General features: G+C 40.3%; 1 protein-coding gene across 6 annotated transcripts in view; it reads right to left on the bottom strand.

Moving 5' to 3' along the window:
• The window catches only part of LOC113030009 (unconventional myosin-XVIIIa-like), a 61,364-nt gene that overhangs the window by 11,705 nt on the left and 24,835 nt on the right, over nt 1-24,824 (bottom strand). For all 6 annotated transcript variants that reach the window (XM_080307001.1, XM_080307002.1, XM_080306999.1 and 3 more), the window contains 23 exons: nt 23,573-23,659; nt 21,877-22,015; nt 20,655-20,814; nt 20,377-20,563; nt 19,586-19,811; nt 19,384-19,493; nt 18,307-18,372; nt 16,677-16,805; nt 11,774-11,917; nt 11,517-11,606; nt 11,227-11,346; nt 10,986-11,103; nt 9,637-9,764; nt 9,312-9,466; nt 8,538-8,661; nt 8,198-8,398; nt 7,971-8,081; nt 5,598-5,702; nt 5,285-5,431; nt 4,969-5,082; nt 3,880-3,996; nt 3,388-3,471; nt 61-198 (listed from right to left, as the gene is read on the bottom strand). In XM_080307001.1, coding sequence (XP_080163127.1) covers nt 61-198; nt 3,388-3,471; nt 3,880-3,996; nt 4,969-5,082; nt 5,285-5,431; nt 5,598-5,702; nt 7,971-8,081; nt 8,198-8,398; nt 8,538-8,661; nt 9,312-9,466; nt 9,637-9,764; nt 10,986-11,103; nt 11,227-11,346; nt 11,517-11,606; nt 11,774-11,917; nt 16,677-16,805; nt 18,307-18,372; nt 19,384-19,493; nt 19,586-19,811; nt 20,377-20,563; nt 20,655-20,814; nt 21,877-22,015; nt 23,573-23,659 — 3,000 coding nt within the window. The remainder of the gene's footprint in view (nt 1-60; nt 199-3,387; nt 3,472-3,879; nt 3,997-4,968; nt 5,083-5,284; nt 5,432-5,597; nt 5,703-7,970; nt 8,082-8,197; nt 8,399-8,537; nt 8,662-9,311; nt 9,467-9,636; nt 9,765-10,985; nt 11,104-11,226; nt 11,347-11,516; nt 11,607-11,773; nt 11,918-16,676; nt 16,806-18,306; nt 18,373-19,383; nt 19,494-19,585; nt 19,812-20,376; nt 20,564-20,654; nt 20,815-21,876; nt 22,016-23,572; nt 23,660-24,824) is intronic.

Genomic DNA, 24,824 nt, shown 5'->3' with positions numbered 1-24,824 from the left:
TCAGAATCCAATTAACAGGTTGGCAATGCATGGCTTTCACATTTGTCCACATCATCTTACCTCCAACCGCTTAACCTGCGTTTTCTCATATTCCAGTTTGGTCTCTATCTCACGGATTTTAGCCTCCTGGCGGCTCACAAGTGACTTCTCCACCATGGATTGTTCTTGGAACTCTAACTGGTTCTGTAGCGAATGGAGCTGGAGGACAGACACACATATTTACACAAATAAACACTCTTGAAGAGCAATTTCCACTGTACACCTTCTTGACCTCTGGTTTTTGCGCCCCCTCTTAAGTGAGATCTGTGAAAATTAAAATGAAGTGCTGATGTGTGCATGTATTAAAACCAAATTGCAGTTTTGTATAAATGTAATCCAAGTCTCTAAATATAAATATTTGGTATACAGCGTGAATAATAAGCTCTAGATAAGCCCCAAATGTACAACAAATAGTTAAAAGAAGAGCTTGTTGTTGAAACTGAGTAACAGCAAGCCACAGTAATTTCACAAGCCTTTAGAAAAGCTTTTGCTTCATGCAAAGCACGTTTTTTTTTTGTGTTCCATCTGAATGGTTTTCTCATGACTGATAAAAGGAAGAAAGACACATCACAACAAAACTGGTCCAAAAGCCAGCATGGCACCTAATAAGGGACTTTGCATCAGAGACAAGGAGGATTTGGAGTTCTCCTTTGATATTACTAAAGAATCCAGATTTTTCTCCTACTGGGGATAAGATAACCACTTCAAGGTCAGATGCTTTAGATAGCTATCACTGCTTACTCTGACAGGTTTTAACAATGCCTTACAGCCCTGCTGTGCTACTTGGGTATCGCCAAAAATATTCTGATGGGTGGGCCTTGAGTGACCCAAAACTAACAGTGTGCTATTATTTCTGTGTTTTGATTCTGGGATTATAGCACACAATTTTGTTTAGTTCACCATGCAGCCATTAAAATACAGTCTAGTAACACCAAGCTGTGGTCGTATAATGTGCATTCACACTTATGCTAAACTTTGCCATGCTAAAGCTAAATTCACATTTAATCTACCAGACGAAATTCATTTTGTAAATAAATGCATCAAAAAAGGAAATAGGCATGCATTAATACATGACATATCGAACACAGAGGTTGTCTTCTGAACAAATAGTATTCCATCAGTTCAACATGATAAAAGCACTTATCAACATAGGCCTGAATCAGAAGCATTAATCTTTGTATCACATGAATCCACATTTATGCCAGACCTCAACCATTGACACCTCAAGCACAAAATGCAGTAATTTGACCAATCAGCTCAGAAATAGGGTAAATCAGGCAAGGACACTATGGTTTATTACAGTTGTATAATTCAGATCTGTTTGTGACTTAGCAAGTGCAGTGTGAAAACAAGAATTGGAATTTGCAACCACACCATTAGCCACACCATCTGTCACATTTGGAAGGCTTTGATATATGTGCTAAAATCTGCAGACTAGCATACTCACAATGGCAATTTGCTGATGATTGCCATGTAAACATTAGCACTTGCTGATACATTTTTGGGATTTCTCTAAATAAGTGAACACTTTGACCTGCTAGAGAAAGATTTAGGTGAACACTAAAGTCAACAGTCTTTATTCAATTTCTGGCAACTAGAATGAAAACTATAGACATAAAGCCCAAACAGCAAGTTCAAATAATGCCAAGTCCAACAGTTCAATAAACTATACCCAAAGATGGATATAGGATTTCAGTTCCCCAGCCACAGAGTCGTAAAAAAACATTTTCCTGCAGATTAATTGTGCTTTTCCAAAACCAAAAACTATAAACACAAACACTATATTACACAAAATGGGCAACTTATGTACTTTATATATGCATATATGTAAAACTTTAATAAACATAATGTTGAAAAAAAATGGGCAACTTGTGTAATGCTAAACAAAAACTTGAAAAGATTTTCACTATAAATTCAGCAAAAAAATCTGTAATGAGACACAAAAAGAGCATCTTCTGACTTTTCCAGAAGTAAAAGATGAGGGCTCTTTCATCAAAAGTTCAAGAATTTAAAAATTATCTTTCATTTGTGATCTAAAATACATAACATCACAGAATCCAAAGACATCTACGACCAGGGGACAGATGCGTTCAGATTCTTCAGTGAAAACCTCTACAAGGGCTCGGGAATACTTCGGCACTGTGAGTGAACACAGTTGCTGTAAAATTCTACCACGCTAAGAAAAAAAACCAAAAAAAACAAAACACAAAATTTAAACACAGCTGGGTCTTCTTTGAGCCAGAGATCATTGAAGATGGATTGAAATTCTTTATGATTTCTTTGTTTTCTGTTCTAAAGAGAAGATGTATCATTTGGCTTTCTATCAGTACAGAGTTCAAAAGCCTGCATTTGTGATGGCTGGCAGATACATTAGAGCACATTGCACTAGCTAACTTGCACATCTGTGAAGGCATCATTAATACTGAAAAGTATAAAGATACAGGTTTTGGAGCAACGTATGTTCCAAACTTCAGATCACGTGTTTTTAGGGAACGCATTGCTTACTCGGGAAAGACAAAGCCAGACTAAAATTCTTAGTATTCAACTAGCTTGCCTGCAGTCCTAACCAGTGACACTTATTTTTATTGAATGTTCATGTAGGTACACTAGCTAGCTGTTGGTGCTTGGGGTGACACAAAAGCCAGAAATGACTGGCACAGGGCCATCTGTTTCTACAACGCCATGGGTTGACATTTCAAACAGGACTCTGCTGCAAGCATCCGCTGTGTGTGTGTCTGTGTCAGAGCAAAAAGGAATCTTCAGGGTTTTTCACTTGATTGGAGTAACCATATACATCATGCATAAAATAAACTGGCCTTGCACAGTAACAAGGTTTTGCTATTATCTCCAGCTATTACATTTTTTTCATACCAATAGCTGATATCGAAAACACTATTTTCTTACTTGCTTCCAATTGCCATCTTTATTAACCTGATATTCTTCTTTAAAATGATATAACAACAGAACTACAAATGAAAAAAAACATTTAGACCAAAGCTGGTTGGCTGAAGTTCAGGGATGATTGTTGAAAGGACTAAAATTACTTCTTCACCTAAATAGTTATTCCATCTTAATCGGCTGTTAAGTTTATGTACTCCACCCTTCCTTTAAATACTGTAAGAATTCTGAGGGGGAAAATTTGCTCCTTGACACTTTTTCTCTGATTTCTACTATTTACATGTAAATTGCAATGGCTGGAAGAAAGCACGCTACCACATAAAAGGAGCATTTTTGGTCAAAATAATCAGAGAACACAGTGAAAAGCTAAAGCCTAATCAGAAAGAAGTGTTGAGGCAGCAGGCAGGTTCCTGGCAGGGAGCTGTATTGCTTTTGAATACTTCTTTTTACCTTTTCCTGGATCTCCTGCTTCTCCTTTGTGGCTTCTTCCAGCTGGGCCTGCAGGTCACTGATCTGGCTTAAGTCCCTGGCAGACTAGTATGCACATGCATGCATGCACAGAGAAAAAAAGTCAGAGAGTCAGGTGTGTTGGTGTTCATGTATGCCTCAGTTATCTGTTATATTACTGTCAATGCAAATGTCCAAGATTATATCCAAGTCAAATATTTGGTCATGTAGTCTGCTGTACAACAGATTATATCCCCATGTTTAGCTGAGAATATCCTCCAAATTTCAAAGACACTACTGGAGAAAATAATGTTAATGTTTCAAAAATAAGTGCAACTACACTAATACAAAATATACAACCAAATGCAACAGTATTGAAGAACAGCCAAGTTCTTAACAGTAGATACTTGACAAAGTTCTCGAGCTGAACGGAAGGCAATACACTCCATTTTTCTTGGCATTCAAACAGATGTTTAAAGTTTTAGGCAGGACTACCTGAGCTACGGCAGCCTTGTGTTTCTTCATCAGGTCATTCATGTCCTCCTGATCCTCCTCCATGCGTGACTGCAGGTCATTCTTCTCTCGTTGCAGACGGCTGAGCTGCTCCTCCAACTAAGGCACAAACAGAGCGAGAAACACACACTTTAGTTTAGAATGGCAGGATTTATTCATGAGCTATTGAATATGATAAATGGTCATTAGTTGGCCTGGCCGTGGCAGTCTGGGAATCTCATCTAATAGCAATGAAACACAATCTGGACAGGGTTCTGGCTGGAAGATAAGACCAATTGGAGATAATCAATTGGCTCATTTAGGCAGGGAAAAGTGCAGCCAGTGCAGCATACTGGTGATGTCCCATTTAGAGTTCATCCTCTGTGATCAGGGGGAGGCTCAGGCCTTCAATATGCATTCTCTAATCTCAGACATTTACAAGACCTTCCCTTGCCATAAATGCAGCAATTAACAAGCAAAGCACAGGCACATAGCACTCTGTGTGTCATCCCGAGAGAGACAAACATCCTCAGTCCATGAGTCTAAAATGTAGGCAGTACTCTCATGAGACACCCATTAATGAGCAAGCAAAAAAAAAAAAACACATTCAACAAAGCTTATTTATCCATTAGAGCAAAATGTTGAAATCCGACATATGCCAAAGGGCATTTATTATTTTAATATTCCACCATGGGCTGGTGATGTATGCATATTAATGTTCGAGCCCTGCTGTATTTTGAAGAGAGAAAATTTGACAGGCACCAGCCCTCAGTTAATTAAACATTGTTTGTTGTTTTTGGTTTAATTTGCTCATCAAAAGAAGGGTATAGAAACATTTATGCAAATTATTTCCCTCTCATCAAAAGTGAACATGAAAAAAGGTAAGTACATTTCATTATCTATGAATGTGTGATATCGTGCACAATATCGACTGAGTTACAGATGCAAAAACATACAGCAATAGAAACATATGCAGAACATATTGGCATTCAAGCTTAGTCAAGTGGGTAATTGGAACACAATTTGTGCGGTTCCACTTGACGACATATGTTGCACCCTCAGGATACATTGTTAACAGATGTCAAAACTTACCGACATCTTCGCTTTGACCATATCCTCCATTTGGATATGCAAGTCCTCTATTTCCAGCTCCATACTCTTTCGAGCCTTCACTGATGCTGCACAAGTAAACTCTGACTCCTCAAGCTGTGAGAAAACAGGAGGAAGAAGAGGTGTTGGGACAAACGTTAGTGGAACTGAGCTCCAGAATCTGGGATTTTTTCATTTGTGTTGATTTGTGCATAATACACATTTCAAAGCATGCTTTCTGTTGTTGTATCATTAAGTATATTACACATCCGTGCTATGTTGGGCGCAGGCAGATGCCAAAATGTTCAAAGGGATGTACTTGATTTTTGAGCTGAGTGATCTCCCTCTTGCTGGGGGCATTACTCTTCAGGTGGTCCAGCATAATCTGTGCATCAGCCAGAAGGACTTTGGTTCTCTTCAGGTCTTTCCTGAGCCTCTTCTCTGTCTCCACATCCCTCTGGCTCACCTGAATGACAAACCACTCCTTTATAGCCCAGCATCGTTACTTTCCTCCTTGAAAACCTATAGCAACCCTTGAGACTCAAAAGCATTTTCTTTCCAATCAAAACAAGTGGCAGACACTAAATTGCACAGACTTGACTACACGGACATGTTCAGAGTAATGACAGTACCTGGTCCTGAGCATTCAGCAGTTTGGATTCCAGCTCTCGTCTCTCTCGCAACACTTTTTGCTTGTCTTCATACTCCTCCTCCAGCTGTACCTCCATCTGTTTCAGCTGTAGAACACAGTGTCAAGATGCACAAATGCTGGATCCATGATAAAGTCAGACATTACACACCATCGACCGTCCTGCTAGACACGGCTGCTCTCAAAGACAAATAGATCCCCCAAAAGCAGACCTGGTAGCCTTAAGATTAATCACACATGATGCTTCATTATGTCAAATTAAAAAATTTTAAATATAGAAATCCATTTAACTTCTTTCTACTTAATAAGACACATGGAATAAAATAACAGTTTAAAGAATACATTACATTTGCAGTTGCAATGACTGCCTTGCAACTGTAAGAAGCCATTGCAGTTTACATCCATGACTATCCAGACTCACTTCAATTTGACGGACACCAAGTCTAAACCATTAAGATCAAAAGCCAATTTGTTTTTTCATATTAGATAGTTCTATAAAATTCTCAAACCTATAGCAACAAATAAATCCTATAATTATTTCTGCCTCCAAATTAAGACACATCAGTCACTGTGACATTTGACCAAAACTGAACCAATTCAAAATGTATACAAAGTTTCAAAAAAATTCCCTGAAGGCATACAGCAGAAAGTGTCCACAAATTGTGGGACAGATGGATGGACATCCAAAAATCCCTGCCCACAGCTATAACTCGTAGGGAGGCATAAAGCAATACAGCATGTGTACCTAGATGAAGTGAAATTAAAGTAATGAATTCAGGAACTTCATAAACTGGGCTATGTAAATAGAAATTTTAATTATTCAATTATTTCTTTGTTGTAACAATCATTTTAGTAACAAATCTCATATCTTTGGGAAGCCTGTTTATTTCCCCTTTAATGGTGCAACATTTGTAAGGAAAATTCATTTGTAGGTTGAGCAGCAGAGTTGAGTAGGTAGGTTGTGCCCATAAAAAATAAAAATAAAAACTTGCTAATAGCTCTCTACCCAGGTAGTCCAGAAAAGACTTCACACTTCCATCTAATAGGGCTGCTAGGAGGCCTGCCATGACTGCCCTTCATGGTCAGGCCCCTTTGCACTGGTGTCTGCAACATTTGCACTGGCACCTGAAAATGTGGAAGAACATTATGTTCAAAGATAGACTGCCGTAGGCAAAATCTGGACCTATCATAGATTCAAATTGCAGAGAAGATGTGGAGAAAACTATTCTGATTGCTGCACCGATAGGGTAACAGCTTTTGATGGAGGCAGTGTGATAGTGTGGTGGAGCATCTTCCTCACAGAGAAACAGAGAGCGAGGTTTATCAGAGACTACCTACAGCATAGGTGTCAAACTCTGGCCCGCGGGCCAAATTTGGCCCGCAGCCTAATTACATTTGGCCCGCGAAGCCATACCAAATTACTATTAGAGCTGGCCTACTGGTATTATACAGTTAATATATATATTGTTTAGTATTAAGCTTTGCTTGTTCCATATTCAGTTTTTCAGCAAAACTTGTTTGAGTCCATAAGAAAAGATTCATTCTTATATCTAGAGGAAGATTTTTTTTTCAATAAATATTAGCGTTAGCCCGTGACTTTGTTCCAGTTTTGAATTTTGGCCCACTGTGTATTTGAGTTTGACACCCCTGACCTACAGTATTTGGGGAGTGTAGAGGATGGAATGGTCTGTCTGCAGTGCTGACCTCAACTCCACTGAACATTTGTGGGATCAGCTTGGACATGCTGTTTGTGCCAGAGTGACCAACACAACCACACTGGCTGACTTGCAACAAATGCTGGTTGAAAAATAGGATGCCATCCCACAGCAGTGTGTGACCAAGCTGGTGACCAGCATGAGCAGGAGATGCCAGGCTGTGTATGGCTTTTCTACATAGTACCAGTTCCCTTTTTGCTAAATGAAAACATTTTTTAATTGCCAATAGGTTGTTTTTTCAGACTTCAATCATAGACTTCAATAAATGACACCAAACAAGAGTCAATAGCAGAATAAACACTTTGGCACTGGCAGAAAAGATTTGGCAAGTCTTTCATGGGCACAACCTACATACTCAACTGAGGTGCTAAACCCACAGATGCATTTTCCTTACAACTGTGACACCATTTCAGGGGAAATAAACAGGCTTTCCAACAGTATAAGATTTATTGCTCAGAAGCATTGTTACAACAAAGAAATCATCAACATAAATTCCCTTATTTTTTGTGCTTTCAATCAAGCATGAAAAAAGTGTGTTACTGAGTACTGCAGTAAACAGCCCTGAGTAAATGTTAGTCAACAAAAAAAGGCCATAAATAAGAAAAAAAACTGCAGAAATTGCAAGAATGATTAGTGGCTACCTTCTTACTGCAAGATCTCCTGATCTCCTCTACGTCTTCATCTTTACTCTCAATCTCTTTAGAGTGGGTCTGCCGCTGCCTCTCCATCTCCATCTCAAGCCGCAGCTTAGTCTGAAGACATAACATATAAATGACATGTGAGACAAACATGTGTTAGAGAGACAGATACATATGCAACAATTAGCAAGAAGAACTCCTAGCTGAACCATATTTGCACCCCTCTGTACCTGCTCCAGCATTTGGATGTTTCCAGCCTGTTCATCCAGCTCCTCCTCCTGGTCTTTCACCTTGGCCTCGAGGTCACGAAGCTGCTTCTTGACCTTGGCAAGTGAGGCCTCATCCTTTGACTCTTGGGAGGACAAATCCTGTAGCTCTGCCTCCAGTTGTTGCACCTTTACATTCATGCCACACAATTCAGTGTCCTTGTCCTGCAGGCAGAAGGCATGCTGTAAAACATACATCTGGACCAGCCTAGTTATATCATACAGAGAGCAGAAACATCAGACATGTTGTCCCCAAGAGAGGGCATTAGAGTACATGTGGAGTATGTAGTGGAGAGAAGCCTACCTGCAGCTGCTGGCGGAGGTTAAACATCTCACCAGTCATTATGTCTTTCTCTCGAGCCAGCTTCTCCCTCTGGCTCCTCTCCCTCTGTACCTCAGCCTGAGCCTGGTTCTGCTCCAGGTCAAATCTGGAAAAAACACACACACACACACACACACACACACACACACAAAAAAAATATTTTAAACTCTAAACTAACAAATCAGCTTAAAGAAAGATCTCTCAGAAATAGATCTCTGCATCATTCATTTCTGTGCACAGTATGTTACTCAGAGAATTTGACTTTGTTATACGGGAGGCGCCAGGCTATCATCGGTTCTATTTTAGCCTCCACTTCTGTCCCCCTCTAATAGCCATCAATTTACCATTGGGTTGTAATAATGTGCAAAATGTTTTCTTCAATTGTCTAGGGCAGAAACACTTATGGTTAGTGAACTTAACAGCTAAGTGTTTCATGCTGTCAGCTTGTTGTAATTCTCTGTTTTTCTCTCTGAAGCGCAGCCGAAAATAATTTCACCCACAGAGCATCTTCAATTAGCCACAGGGGAGAGATCACATTCTGCCACAGTGATAGCTTCTCAAGTGCTTAAAGTCTTGAGTCATTTTCTCAGCTAATGCAATTCCACAGATTACAGAACATCTCAGTCACTGTTCAAATTAAAGAAAACTTTAGCATTAGGCGAGTAGACCAGTGCTGCTTAATCCGAGGAGAAAAGAGCTATATGCTCTCTGCAATGTGTGCTTATGCAAGAGAACTGGACAGGCAGTTGAACTGACTTCCTCTGCTTCTTCTCCAGATCATGGTTGCGACTTTGCAGGCCCTCCAGATGAAGCTTGGTGTCCTGCAGCTCGGCAGTCAGTTTCTGGCACTTTTTCTTCAGCTGCTGCACAGAGCGCTGCAAATCCTCATTATCCGTCTGCAAATCAGCCAGCTGCAGCACACACACACACACACACACACACACACACACACAATTCTTTAATGAAAGTGCAACACCTAGTATTACTATTACATTTCCACAATTAAAATGTTATAAGTGTGAGACAAATTAATTTAGATTTTTTTTTTTTATTATTATTTCAAGTTGTAATTTGCTCTTGCCTTTCTCTCTACATGTCTTTTGCTCTGCTGTTCCGTCTCCAGCTTGTCATCAAACTCCTGCTGAAGTTTCTTTTTGGCAAAGTCCATTTCACGAACGGCTCGATTGTATTTTATCCGCCACTCTCCTCCTAGAGGAAAGACATGCAATTCAGAAAATGTCTGTGTGACATTTGAGCATTTCCTGACTTTAATGCAGGTCCAGCCAGGTACACAGAGGAAGAGGCGTAAAAACCACAGACATGATGGATGCGTGGGATTATGGAGTGCACTGCACTGGCTGCGATGATTATCACATTCAAAGACTGAAATAAAATAATCTTTCTGAAAATAAAACTTTTGCTTAATCAGATGCTGAACTTACAAGGTCAAGGTATTCAACAGGAAACTACAAAGAAGGCTTTGTGTTTTAGCTCTTATCTTGAATAAACCTGAGATAGGAATTCAGAGCACACCACAACAGTAGTTAGAGGAGGACATGTCTAAGTGGCACTTTCCACAGTTCTTAGGCAACCTTAATTCTGGAGCTGTCATAGGCTATCAGAACTATAACAGCAGCCAGACAGACATTTGGGTTCAGGTTCATTTCCAAGCCTTATCATTTTAGAGGCTGTCCACTTCTCCTTCACATACCAACACAGGCTCCTCCATCAGTGCTGCTCATTAGCATATATATAGCATAATGACAACTTGCAGGGCCACCAGCTCTGATCCCACCGATTACTTTCTCATTCATCTAAGAATTCTGATATGCTCTGTAATGGCTTGTCTGCTGAGGTGGGTTGAAGGAGGTGGGAACACAGATATAAAAAAAAAAAAAAAAGACCCATGGACAATATGCTCTCAGCAGGCGCTCTCTTTCCCAGCAGGGGGAGACCAATCAGAAACAAGAATTAGTTGTATGCCTGGGAGCGGACATCCTAATCTCCTAGCGGTTAATCCTAAACTTGGAAAATATACTTAACAGTATTATGCAGGATGTGACCAAGTCTTACTGCCATGTCTCCTGCTGAAACAGCTGAACAAAGCCATTCATTCCTGCAGCTACAATTAGTATAAGGGAGATTTTTCAAACTGTGCACATAATGCTGGTCTGAGTGGTTCAGTAAATTATGCTTCTGACCTGAGCTGACATGCCCATTAGGCAGGCTTAGGCAAGCTGCTGAAAGTGTCGCAGGGTGCAATTAATTAGGGAATTTAAAACAAATGCTTAAAAAACACTGATGACCGAGACTATGTTATTCAAAAAAACAGAGAAAAGTTTCTCCGAATTATCTTCAAATTCGATCTTGCATGTAGCAATCTCTGGTGTCACGACCAAATGTTAGATATCAGTGTCTTGCTCTACTAACCAGCATCTTCATCATCAATGTCCATCTCCCCATTTAGCTCTGATGTTTTCATGAGTCGTGCTTCCATCACCTCCATCTCCTGCGATTCTAACTGTTTCTTCATGGCATCAAACTTTGCCTGGAATGCACAAATTCAGTCAATAATCACACAGAGCATGTCAGTCATAATAAACTGAACTTCAGAATTACTATAAATTTTAAGTGTGCATCTTTCATATATATATATTTCATGTTTATTTGCCTGTAGATCCTTCATATCTTTCTCCAAGCGCAGTCTCTCAGAAGTCTCAGCCTCCAGCAATTGGGATGCTGACTCACTTGTGCTTCTCTCATCAGCGAGCTCTGCCAGCAAGTCTGCGATCTGATCACAAACAGGCAGACGCACACGGGGTGTTATGCAAAGTTGCAAACTACTGGCCACAGTTCCTGTGCAAGTAGGTAATCAAATCTTTAAATAAAATAAAGAGTGCAACTGCACCATAAATCTCCAAAATCTATCCAGAATGCACTACCATAGGCAGGGGGACCCACCCTGCTCTCCAATCGATCTGTATTGAGTCTCAGCTCATTTCGTTCCTTCTCCACTCTCTCAAGCTTCAATTTCTGCTGCTGAATCTCCTCCTGGAATACAGAATATAGCTGTTTTATATCAGATACATGTTATGTTATGTTATGTTGGAGGTCAATGTCAACAGTGATGACAGTATGTAGAATAGTGCAGACACGGAATGCATTTAAAAATATATTAAATCCTTAAAGATTCAACAGGTTGGGTGAGGTTTGCTCACATCTTTGCTCCGCATCTGGTCCTCTGTGAGCTGCACTTTAATGAGGGGCTGCACTGTGGTAAAGAGCCTCCACCATGGCCAGTCCTTCACTCCATGGTTCTTCTTGATGTTTTTTTGAATACAACGGATGGCTAAATCCTGAATCTAAACACACATATGGAGAGTCAGTCACCAAAGAGAAATCTGTGAGAGTGCAGGCAGTTATTTGCACAACAAAATACAAACTCATATTGAATGTCAATGGCATAAAAGTGATGTAATTACTTCCAAATGTATCTGTAAAAGATCCCCTATTATGACCTTAGAACCAGCAACAATGCATGTAATATGCAGCACCAATAGCTTGAATGCAGACAAATTGTTTGCACAGGTACCACATGGAGGCAGTATCCAGACTAAATGCTGCTTTTATATAATCACTGGAATAAATACTTTCCAAACTCTACCGTTACCATATCATCCGCACCATTGATGAACAATATTTGAAAATAACTACATTCTTCTGCTATATTGCATATGTATGGGCAAGCAGATATCCCGGGACTTGCCAACCTCCACTAGAGAGTTTCCGCCGAGTGTGTTCCAAGGCTGGAAGCTAATTTTTGATTAATTAAATCAAACATTTTGGCAGCTAATTCCAAGTATTACACGATTTCCATGCTGCTTATGCATGAGGCTCTCTAGCAGCAGCAGATTATGGGCAAACCCAATTAGAGCAACACAATTCTCAGCATCAGGTACATTTTGCCCTGAAGGTACTCTCTATGACCAATTAGGATTTGTCACACAGTGAAAGCCTTAACATGGAGCAAAATGCTGCAAATCTCTGACAGAAGAATTAAACAGGTCTCACTTGTCATATCTAGTCTATAATGAATAGGAAACAAACAAAAGATTATACAACATGAGCACTGTGGATAAATATTTTGGTATTCATATCACATTAACAAGGTGTGACAACTGTAAGACAGTGTGAAGTGAATGAAAAATTTGAACCAAGGTTAATAAACAAAAAGAAAAAAAAAACACTACATTCTTTTCCAAATATTCTATACATGTATTTCGGGTTTGATTGTCTGTATACATGTAAGACTTACTGTATATGTATTAGATATTAGATACCTGCAGCAAAGTCTGAGCATAAAGTTGCCATTTAGTAAATAAATGAAGCAACAGGGCTCCGCCAGGGCTGCCCTTTGTCTCCGGTTCTGTTCATAATTTTTATGGACAGGATTTCTAGGCGCAGCCAAGTGGCGGAGGGCTTTCGCTTTGGTGGCCTCAGAATCTCATCTCTGATTTTTGCAGATGATGTGGTTCTGTTGGCTTCATCGGGTGAGGGCCTCCAGCTCGCACTGGAACGGTTCGCAGCCGAGTGTGAAGCAGCGGGAATGAGGATCAGCACCTCCAAATCTGAGGCCATGGTTCTCAGCCGGAAAAGGGTGGAGTGCCCACTCCGGGTCGGGGATGAGTTCCTGCCCCAAGTGGAGGAGTTCAAGTATCTTGGGGTCTTGTTCGCGAGTGATGGGAGAAGGGAGCCGGAGATCGACAGACTGATTGGGGCTGCAGCTGCAGTGATGCAGACGCTGCACCGGTCCGTCGTGGTGAAGAGGGAGCTGAGTGTAAAAGCGAAGCTCTCAATTTACTGGTCGATCTACGTCCCTACCCTCACCTATGGCCACAAGCTGTGGGTAGTGACCGAAAGAACGAGATCGCGGATACAAGCGGCAGAAATGAGCTTCCTCCGAAGGGTGGCTGGCCTCTCCCTTAGAGATAGGGTGAGAAGTTCGGCCATCCGGGAGGGGCTCAGAGTAGAGTAGCTGCTGCTCCACATCGAAAGGAGCCAGCTGAGGTGGTTCGGGCATCTGACAAGGATGCCCCCTGGGTGCCTCCTGGGTGAGGTGTTCCAGGCATGTCCCACCGGGAGGAGGCCCCGGGGCAGACCCAGGACACGCTGGAGAGATTATATCTCTTGGCTGGCCTGGGAATGCCTTGGTATTCCCCCAGATAAGCTGGAGGAGGTGGCTGGGGAGAGGGAGGTCTGGGCCTCTTTGCTTAGGCTGCTGCCCCCGCGACCCGGCCCCGGATAAAGCGGATGAAGATGGATGGATGGATGGAATGAAGCAACATCGGTTTCTGAGGATTTCTTCATTATAAACAAACATAAGCTATAAGCTTTATCATTCTGGCTCTTTCTACACTTTGTACATTATTCATTTTTAACCCTAAGCTAAACCAAAGACATATCTTATAGCAATGCACTGCATACTGATACCTTTACAACTGCAACTATAAAGGTATCATCTGCGCTTTGATTCAGAACCATGGGAATGCATGTTTCAAATGAAAAAGATATTCTGTAGAATCCCCCGCCTGAGCTCAGCTGTGTGCTGATTCCATGCAAATAATTCTAAAAACTACATTTGTAGGGTACCTGAAGGACAAAGCTCCCAATATGGCAAGTGCCTGCTGAGGCAAAATAACAGACTTTTAAAATGTCAGGTTGTCCCCTTGAGGAGACAGTTGAAAGGGGAAAGAAAAAAAAAGAGGAAAAATTGTGGTTTTGTCATTTAATGTCACATGGGCTTGGCACAGCTTCACAAGGTTAACATGCCAGAGAATATCAATCAAGGCAACTTGTGACTTCCTGTCACATCCATATACATCAACCAGTAGCTGTCTGAGAGCTTCACCAGAACTCACTTGCACTATTCCAGAGGCAAATTACCATCTACTGTACATGCTAAGACTGGATACTTCAAACAGTGTAAGAGGCAATGAAGACCAGATCTGTTTTCGCAGAGGGATATCAGGGAAACAGCAAGGGTGCCAGTCGATGTTATTATACAGTGATTATTCTAAGACTCGACAACAACACACTCTGCAAATCTTCACAGTAAGAGAAAGAGAGATGGAAATTACTCAATATTTGACACATCCCTGCATCCTCCCCAAGTCTGGTGTTGACTAATTGAATCAGGAATAATATAAACAGAATGATAATCAGGGGAAAAGATGCCCTTCAGATAATTATTGCAAGGAGAGACTGTATTTACCATGCATGCAACAGCTGTATGGGAATAAATTGTTGGTTAGAAAAAGGCAGAAAAGGGGTAGCAAGGGCCTGCAAAGCCACTTTCAGAACAGCATCTTGCTTGTAATTTCTCTACCAAGCACAGTTTTATATCTCTCACTGCTGAGTACAGAAACTGACCTAATATTATTAAAAGCTTTGGTATTTTATGACTAGTTTTGAAGTGTTTGAAAAAAAAAAAAGAAATTCAATAACTACATGACGTCCATTCATTTATCATTTCAAGTGTGGAATTTTTTAATGCAAGTTTAGAATAGAGTAATAAGCCAGTTAGCTTAGCTTAACTCAAGGACTAGAAACAGAAGGAAATATTTAGCCTTGTATGGTTTTAGAGAAGCTATATGACCACCTTGGCGGTAGAGGGCCCTTACAAAAGGCTCCAAAGAGTTTTGTTACCCTTAGACTCAGGCTAACAGTTACTCTCTGGTTTTTTTAGTCCTTAATCTCTACCTAGGATGCTGCTAGCTGTGTGGTCTGCTTTCATTGGGAATAACTCAAGTTCTTTTGAACTGAATCAAAATGAATTGGTTTGTGGATATGAAAGTAATGTGCATTAAAATGTCCACAGCTTAAATAAACCTCTGCAACCCTGACTCGATGAGGGGTGCGTCATAACTGCATATTTCATGTTACCTTGCCAACCTAAGTTGAGTTTGAGATAAATACAATTGAGATGAAATAAAGTCTCATCTTTCTATTATAGATACATGAGCAGGAGGGAGGGGGCTAAAGAGGGCAGAGGAAAAAAATTTTCTTTGCTAATGGATTTTGTAATTGCACAGTTGCCTAGCAATTTTGAAAGGATCCTTGGTGTTGATTTTCTTCAATTTCTAGCCATTGTAAAGCAACAGGCACTTACCCTGCTTTGCTGTGTAAATAATCACTTCTGAACTTGATAGAGAAAATGTATTGGGGTTCCAATTTTAGACCAACATACATTTAAGTATTTGATTTAAAAAGAAAGGTACCAAAATATGATATCTGAAAGTCCAGATATTTTAAAGGTCAATTTGATTTACCTCATTACAACATTGACAATGTAACAATTGACAATGTTTGACTGGCATCATATTACAACTAAACAACATGCGTGCTTCCTAACAGTATGTCATAGTGGATGGAGAGATAAGTAATGTAATTCCATTTCTGCTGGTTCATCACAGCCCAGCTGAAGTGGCACATTCACTTAAATAGTACAACGTAATCATAGAGGGAGAAAAGTACTGCAGGGCTCTATACATCACAAGAGGACACATGAGGTCCAGAGAGATAGACTCACACAGGTCCTGGTAGAAAAATGGAAGATGGATGGAATGGATGGGTATGAGAGTCAGCAGCATGTTTGATAAGGCTACAATTCAGGGGAGTGGACTGATAAAATGTCACAGAAATGGAAATGTCACAATCAAATATCGCCTTGGGAAAGCTGATTGGATGGATTACAACGAGGGATGGGGTACAGCCAATAGATTCAGAGAACCTATTTGCAATTAGCTGAAGATTTACAGCAGGGCTGGTTATATCTACCCCAAGAACAGAACAAACTAGATCTAAAATTGGCTCTCAATTCTGAAGTGCATATCCTTCACCTACTTGACCTACTTCATTTTGCTCAGCTGTGCAAAAACTAAAAATAAAACAATAGACAGTGTGTTGCAATTACATTGTTTTTTCCAATTAAAGTGAATTCATTCAAGTTTCTCCCCTTCAAACTTTGTTGACAAAAACCTGTCACAGTTGTATTTAGGCTTCAGTTAAGATTATGACAACATTTGGACTGCTCGTTTCATTTCAGTATAGAATCCCGCATACCTTTCTCTTCTTGAAGGCTTGCCGTGCCAGGTAACCTCTACAGGCAGCTTGGAAGAGGGTTAGATTGCACTTGGTCTGCTCATCCCTCTGTTCCTCCAGCTTAGCCAAGGTTCCAGCTCTGAAGAACAGCTATAACAAGAAACAATCATACACAGATGCTTATTAGCAAAGCGTAAAACAGTTCAGACAATTTTATGGTTATTTTTGATATTATGAGATTTAGAGGCCCTGCTTTAATGTCAAGCCCAGCAGCACAGTTAAAACAGAGGGGAGTTAAAAGGTAAATTAATGCACTGAAGCAACTAATCAATAAGAAACAGTTTAATCCACAGTCAAGTGAGTCTTATCTAAGTGAGAACCCGGGTGATTAAGTTATCTCGAACAATCAGCCTTGTCCATTTCTAATCTAGGGCAAAGGTAAAAAAAAAAAGAGGTAAACAGACAAAGAAAAGCACATTATGTCATAGCCTGTTTATACCCATGAAGGATTTGGTACCATGATACATTCCAGATATGATGGCAGGAAGCTATTAAAATGGACAGGATGACCGCGCGCGCACACACACACACACACACACACACACACACACACACACAAACACACACTTTCTCAAACTAAGGTCGCTCTACAAAGTGTCCATGCTCCTTAAATTCCAAAATCCATATATAATATGTTAACAAAGCAAGAGCTGGGAATCATCAAACTGTTTTAGCAAGCAAATCTATAAAGCAGTAGCAAAGAAAGATACATTCAATGGTATCAATGAATATTAATTAAAACTCTCAAGGCAAAAAATAATCTGTTATTCTTTTATTTTTATTTTCAAAATTGCATGCAGGCATCATGTAGTAGCTTTATGCAGCTATGTTCCTTTCAGGCATGTGGCTATCTCTAATGGCAGATTTTGTCCAGTCAAGAGCTTCTCATTCACTGCTTTTAGTTGGTTTGGTGTAATTGGCATGCAAGTGAGACAGGTTGCCAAGACACCACTGGAATGCTTTGTGAATGGCCAACTGTGCATGTCTACTTCTGAGCCCATTTCACACTCCAAAGTGTGGCACCATGTGAAGCCGCCTCCAAACCATTCTTTTGTCATGTGTTTTATAAAAGGGCCATGCACACCGTACAGTATCTTGGAGCATAAGTCCCCCTCTTTTGTACTTTACTGTTTGATTTCATTTTGACTGATGGCCGCTTTCCAGCTGATAGGATTTAATGTGCATTTTGAAGCAATGTTTACTGTGCAAATCATACTAAGGTTGTGGTGAAAAACAGAATGCATTAAGAGGAGAAATTTGCTCCAATAACCTGAAAAAAACATAGTAAATATGGTAATATATATGGGCAAGGTAGAGACATGACTCTTGGGTAACCACTGGCTAAATAACTTGAAGAAGGGACAAGGCTTGGCAGGTCTCCAATAAAGGATGGCAAACAAGCCTCAAAGAGGAACAGGTGTACTGAAAGACACACATCCCCAGACAGCAAGTGTCATAAAAAAAAAAAGAGTTGTGTACTACTGCTCTGTGGTGAGAATTTCAAAACAGACGCAGAGCAATTCATAGCAAATGTTTATTCAATACATTTTTAAAGCTGTTCATTTGTTTGTGATGTGTGGGCATTACTCACCCTGCTCAGACCCATGTGGTAACTGCTCTTCTCCAAATCCAAGGACTCCAGAAGCTCCTCTACAGCCTGAGTAAATGCATACATGCACACAAACACACATTCAGCCTTTCAAAAGGTGGATCCAGTGGTGCTACTGACACCACAACAATAGAGCGGTCTACAGTTCCCCCTTATCTGTCATGTTTAATAACTACAGTGCACTTTTTCTCCTCTTCTCTCACTCTGGATTTTGTTTTAAAACCAAGTCGGGATGCAAAAGAAAAAATACAACAAACCAATTACAACTTGCCCCCTAAGATCCACCTGCACCTAGTCTATTCATCATGATCCCCTGTTTTTCTTGACCTAGTTGCAGCTCTAAACACACACATCCCATGTAGAGTTACACCAACCCAAACACTGGAGCCCCCCCTCTCCCTGTTCAGCCTGTGTATACTGTCCGTCTATTGTTGTCTGAGCCTCTTCTCTCTACTTGAGACTCCACTTTGAAAGACCACATCTAGATTACACCAAGAGAGGTTTGCCACGAATACTGAGGGGCTTTTGTTTGCCAGTGTTTCCACAGAAACTCAGCTCCAACACACTGACACAGGGGAAAGGAGTTATATTCACCCCTACCCACATTCTCTACCTTGCTTTCTTATTTCTCTGCAGAAAGAAACTTCTGTATTTTTCTCTACTACTCTTCAACTCATGTTTCTTTCATAGGTCTTTATAATGAAGCTCAAGCCATCCACATTTTTTATAAATTTAAATTAAAACCAACAAAAGCAGTACTGTCACAGTGTAATAACCATGGCATTTAGAAAAATAGGCATTTTTATTTTTGTTTGCAGTAAAGCACTTTCTAAGACCTGATATTGATCAGCTTCTTTCACAGGCATTATAGTGATGAAGTTAAGCTGATTAGGTCTTTACTATTAGCCCTGATGAAGCTTTATGTCTCTGTCAGTAGGCTGCTGACATCAGGCTGTTGAGATCAGGTCATGAAGCTGCCTCCTCACATCATCAATCTTCACTGTGCTTGGCTAGCGGCACAGCTGTACATTTTACTCCCTCTCTCAGTGACTGACTTACTCTCTTCTCGTCCTTCACTATATAATTTCTTCCGTGCTTCTTGGTGAGATGCGGTGCCAGCACATCAAAGCGCCGTCGGAACTCAGAGAACACCATGTGATCAGGGTAACCTGTGAAAACCGGTATTGAATAAGATTTAATCTGACAGGCTTTTTTTTTTTTTAATACACATGGACAAGGGGGTATGTTTGCTTTACCTCACCTTGTCTGTAGATTCTTAAAGCATCAAGCAGCTTAGATCCACGTATCTGAGCACGGAGCAAGGCTACATCTAGCTGCATTAAGCTAGGATCTCCACTCTCCCCTTGAGTCTCACATTCCACTCCTTTGAACAGAGATCCACTCAGCGCCTTGAGGGCATCCGCCTTGGGCAATATGCAGTGAACAAACTGAATCCTGGACCTCCGCAACATGTCAAGAAGCGCATCCTGAAAAGGACAGAGCAGGATTATAAGCAGCCTGGTGGGAACAGGTCAAGAGTTAATGCAGCGTCTTCTAATAAAGCACAAGTTAAGGTTTTTAGTTTTTGACTCTCTTGTTGAGAAATATGTTCTTCTTAAAAGTAGTGGTACTGATAACAGCATTAGTAGTAGTAGTAGTAATAGCAGCTGTTTTGAGCTGCTCCCATATTCACAAGGGTTCACCACACCAGGTAGCTCCACATGTTCATTTTTTTTAAATAATAAATAAAACATAAAACACTAGATGCTCTTTCTAATGCAACACCAAAGTAATGTCTCTTCAAGGGACTGAAACAGGATTCTTGTTTGGCAAATGTGTAAACCGCTACACTATGCAGCCACTAAAACAAAACTTCTTAATGGCTTAATGTCGTTTTCTCTGTTGTCGCTAAACAACCGGCTCTACTTCATTTATAAGACTTCAGGTAGAGTCAAAAACAAATTTAAAACTTCTCATATTTACAACAGCATGTTTTGTTGTGCCTTGTGGTGCCCCACATCCCCAAGTAGCCATCACACCCTATGCTCTCACCACTTGAAGTTTTATCTGAATGCACAAAGACTTCTTCTTGATGGCAGCTACTCCTGTGACGAAGGATTTCCTCATGCTAGTAGCCCGGCGCAAAGACAGCTGGGAAACACCTTCAAGGCCAGCAACAGACCCGGACAAAACTGTGGTTCCACCTGTGCGGTTCATGAGCAATGAGCCGATGATCTTTCTGTAAGAGATGCCGTAATTCAGAGTGTGATGTTTTATAATTCAAGTCTGCAACACCAAGGAACAACAACTCCTGCATGGTGGATACTTACTTCTGCGAGTCCTGTAGGAGGGACGCAGCATTGGTAGAGGCGGGATTCTGCTTGGCATAGCTGAGCCACCCTCGTGCATCATACTCCACCCAGTCTGTCCCATGGCTGTGGCCCAGCAGGAAATTATGATCTTTTTCACTTTTCAACAGGAAAGTGTGACCTAAAGTAAATGGGGGATCCAGTGTAAAATCTATTAGATACATATACAGCGAGATAATGAGAAAAATCATATTCAAGACTTCAGAAAGGGGTTTACTGTCTGCATGAGTTTAACAAAGCAAGTAAATTCATCACATCCTAATTAGTCTGGTGTGTGCCGCCTGTCACAAACCTGCATAGATTTTACTGATAAAAACATCATGATGAACAGTCTGTTCCTAGTAAACCTTATTGTTTAATGGGCCACTTTATCCGTGTAGTTTTAGTGTGAGACATTTAGATCCAACCATACTCCACTTTCATAGACGATATAACTGTCTGCCACTAGGTCATCAGAGAGCTGATAGACGAAACAGAGGAGCTCAAATCTGACCTATATGAAGAGTTTTAATGAGAATTCTGAAGCTGAGTGGCTCCATAGTGTAGTGGTTTACACATTCGCCTAGCAAATGAAAGCTCCCTTATTTGATGCTAGGAGGAGACAAATCCCTTTGGGGCTGCGTCAGGAAGGGCAACGGGCGTAAAAAAAAGAAATAAATAAATCTGCCAAATCGAAGCTGTGGAGCTACCCACTGTGGCGACCCCTTGTGAATAAGGGAGCAGCCAAAAGTAGCTTTAATGAGAATCCACCAGCTGTTGTTTTGGAGTACTAAAATGACAATTTGCGTACAATTTTCTAGCTCTATTAGGGAACTTTTTAAAAGCTTCAGTTCTTATTGTTAGAAAATTGCTAAGAAACATATGAATCGGATATCTGTGACTGCTCTGCAGAACAACAGCAACTGGTCAAATTAAACGAGATATTGTGATTTGGAAATTCCATATTATAGTATAGCTTTAATGAGCTCATTTAAACTGAGACAATACAACGTACTATAAAACAAAAGGGGAGTTTATATATACCCATACAATATATAATGTTAATGAACATCTTTGTTTTTATTTTTTTTTTATTCTTTTTGAAAATGAAAATACAAGGATTTTCTGTTCATTTCTGAGAAGATCACTATTTGTATTAGTGCGACCTTATGCATGTGTGTCTGTGTGTGCATCTTCCCCTTGCCTTTACTCTCGCCCTCAGCAGGTCCATAGTAGCTAAACAGGCGTCCCAACAGTGTTTCCTCTGAACCCCCAGGCTGCAGTGCCTCCTCCTCCATCAACCACAACAGACCCCGGGCCTCATCTGTTCGCACTGTCCGTACCTGTCCCCCCCCCCACCCACCCACCCACCCACCCACACACACCCACACACACCCACACACACACACACACACACACACACACACACACACACACACACAATTCTGTTTTACCTTTATGACCCTCTATGCAAAAGATTTTACAAAAGGAATGTCAAACATGAGTAATAAACATCTAGTTCATGTTAGTGTTTAATGGAATATATTGATGAGTCACAATATATTTAAGATATTATTATCCACCTCCTACAAACAATAATGACAAAGCAATAAGTATTAATTATAAAAAATATCCTTCAAATGCCTGGTGCTGGCCTCTGTAGTGAGCGTTTGCTTACATATAAACCATTCTAAATGTCAGCGAAAATACTTTGCCCTCTGTTTTCCCAGTCTGAGCAGTGTATCACAGACATGGAGATATTGTTAGCAGCGGAAATTTAAGTTTCAATAGCATTTGTGATGTGAGCATACTTTTAGCAGTTTACTGCAATAATACCGTCATAACAGTTTTAACTTATTCCACACAATTAAAATAGGGAAAATGTGGAAAGTATAAAGGGAGAAAATTTTAAATAATGCAATTAGTTACACAATTAGCATGTCATTGTTGAATAAGGGTATGCCAAATATATGTCACCATAATACATAACACACTGAAGCGTTCACTTTTAAGTCAGAGACATTGAGCATAACCATCTTGTTGTTCAAGCTCATGAGAAAGGTAGCTACTGTCTAAATCCACCCTGGGAACTGTGGCTTAAGAAGCAAATCCACAAAACCAAAAAATGCTTTAGCAGCCATCAGAAGTTGCACTGGAGACATCCTTATCAGCAGTGCACACTACGCTGACTACAAATACAAAACAGGTTATCAGTTTGGAGAAGACATGTGACAACTATGAGGCTTGCAATGAATCAAGCATTAAGGCTGTTTGTGATAACAGATGTCTGAGCTACAACAGGAAAAAAAAATATCTGTGAGGGAAAAAAAAAAAAAAAATCTTTGATCAAAATGTCTTTGCACTCTAAACAGCATAGATCTTTATAGCTGACTTTAGAAATTACTTTGAAGAATCTGTGTTATTTTTACCCTTCGGTTTTTAGTGTGATGTACTACAGTTCACTGCTTTTGATGACATTCCCATTAGAGTGGGGACCCTTTAAAAAGTAAAGCACTCAAACCAAACACATTGGAATTACAGCAAAGTGATCTATGGACTCTCTAAACTCGGCCATTTCTGTTTCCATGGTGCAGATCATAGGCTGGAAAGGCCAAACATTGATTTTCTTTCTTGAAGTCAATTCTCTAACCTTTCTTTTCTTGCTCCCACCCTCTCTTTCTAGTCTCTGCCAAACAAGTCTAACATAGAGAGAAGTCTTCTGATGCTTAGAGACATTATTCAATTTTTTTCTTAATTAAAAAAACAATATATTGTACCCAGGGATTAACATTAACATCTGAAAATCAAACATTTTATGGTACTAAAACCAAGGGAAATGAGAAATTATGCAAGTTAGATGTGTGACAATAAAATGAAGAAAGACAATAAAACAAGCGTACCAGTGCTTGACTCGAAGCTTGGTCTACCACTGCCACAGACAGAGACGTGCTGGTTTCTGTGTCGTCTAAGGAAAGTTCTATGTTTTCCTGGAGGACAGCAAAGAGATTGACAAACTAATGACCTATGATGTCAAAAAATAGGATTTTGAATGCTAGGCCATTTGAAACCCACTGTCATAGACCAATAAGTTAGCAAAATATATATTTTTTAGTTTTGAACTATTAACAGGATAAATGAGAAAGCGACAGAGAGCAGAAGATTTTTAGAGAGGCAATGGTACAGTGGTTAGAACTGCTGCCTCACAGCGAGTAAGTTCAAGACCTACCATCCAGCTGGGGGTTTCCTGTGTGGGTTCTCTCTGAATACTCTGGTGTCCTCCCACAGTCCAAAGACATGCATCTTAGGTGCACTGGTGATTGTAAATTGCCCATAGGCCTGGTTCTGAGAATGTCTAATTATCCGTTTCTGTGTTAGGCGTTGTCAATGACTAGCAACCTGTCTAGAGTGTACCTTGCTTTTTAGCATATAACAGCTGTCACAGTCTCAAGTCTTTATATTTTACCACAGCTCCAAAATGTAATAGCATTTTATAGGTTAACTACAACTATTTTAACTTGGTTTAAAAAAAAAAAAAAAGAACAAATACATTGTTATTAAGCCATAAAGATTTGACCATTTTGGTTGCAGCTCCATTAGTCATTTCTAGATTAATGTGGCACATGATAAAAATTATCTGAGATAAAGCTATAGCTATAAAGATTAAGAGATAAAGTAACAGTGCATGGTAACAGAGTGGATCATGCTCCAGAAAGGGGAGAAAATGCTGGCATGCTAATAATGTGGCCACGACAGATGCCAGTGTTCAAGCTGACTGTGTATGTGAAGTCTCCCCACTGATTTTTGTTCTCTGCTGCGGAGAGTCCATGTACAGAGGAACGCAAAAAACAGAAAAAAAAAAAATACTAGCCAGAAAGCTAGAGCGCCCAACAGCAATTTATTCAAAAATATAAAGGCATACTGTGTGTGCCGGTTGTGTGTATCACAATTTAACCCGCCTGCCTGTCACTGTGATTGTTAAGACTGTGTGCCGTTTTAAATGAGTTTGACCCAGTTTACAATGACACTTTCACAGGTTCTTATGTTTTCAAGATGTACTGACAAGAGGGAATTACACTACACGCATTTATGCAATATTTCATCTCATTCCAACTCCATTTCTGCCATGCAAAGGATGTGGGTGGGAAATCCCAG

The sequence above is a fragment of the Astatotilapia calliptera genome, chromosome 10 (assembly GCF_964374335.1).
Source record: "Astatotilapia calliptera chromosome 10, fAstCal68.1, whole genome shotgun sequence".
Classification (NCBI taxonomy): domain Eukaryota; kingdom Metazoa; phylum Chordata; class Actinopteri; order Cichliformes; family Cichlidae; genus Astatotilapia; species Astatotilapia calliptera.
Note: the sequence above shows the minus strand (reverse complement) of the source record. Positions and strands in the feature narration are given on the sequence as shown.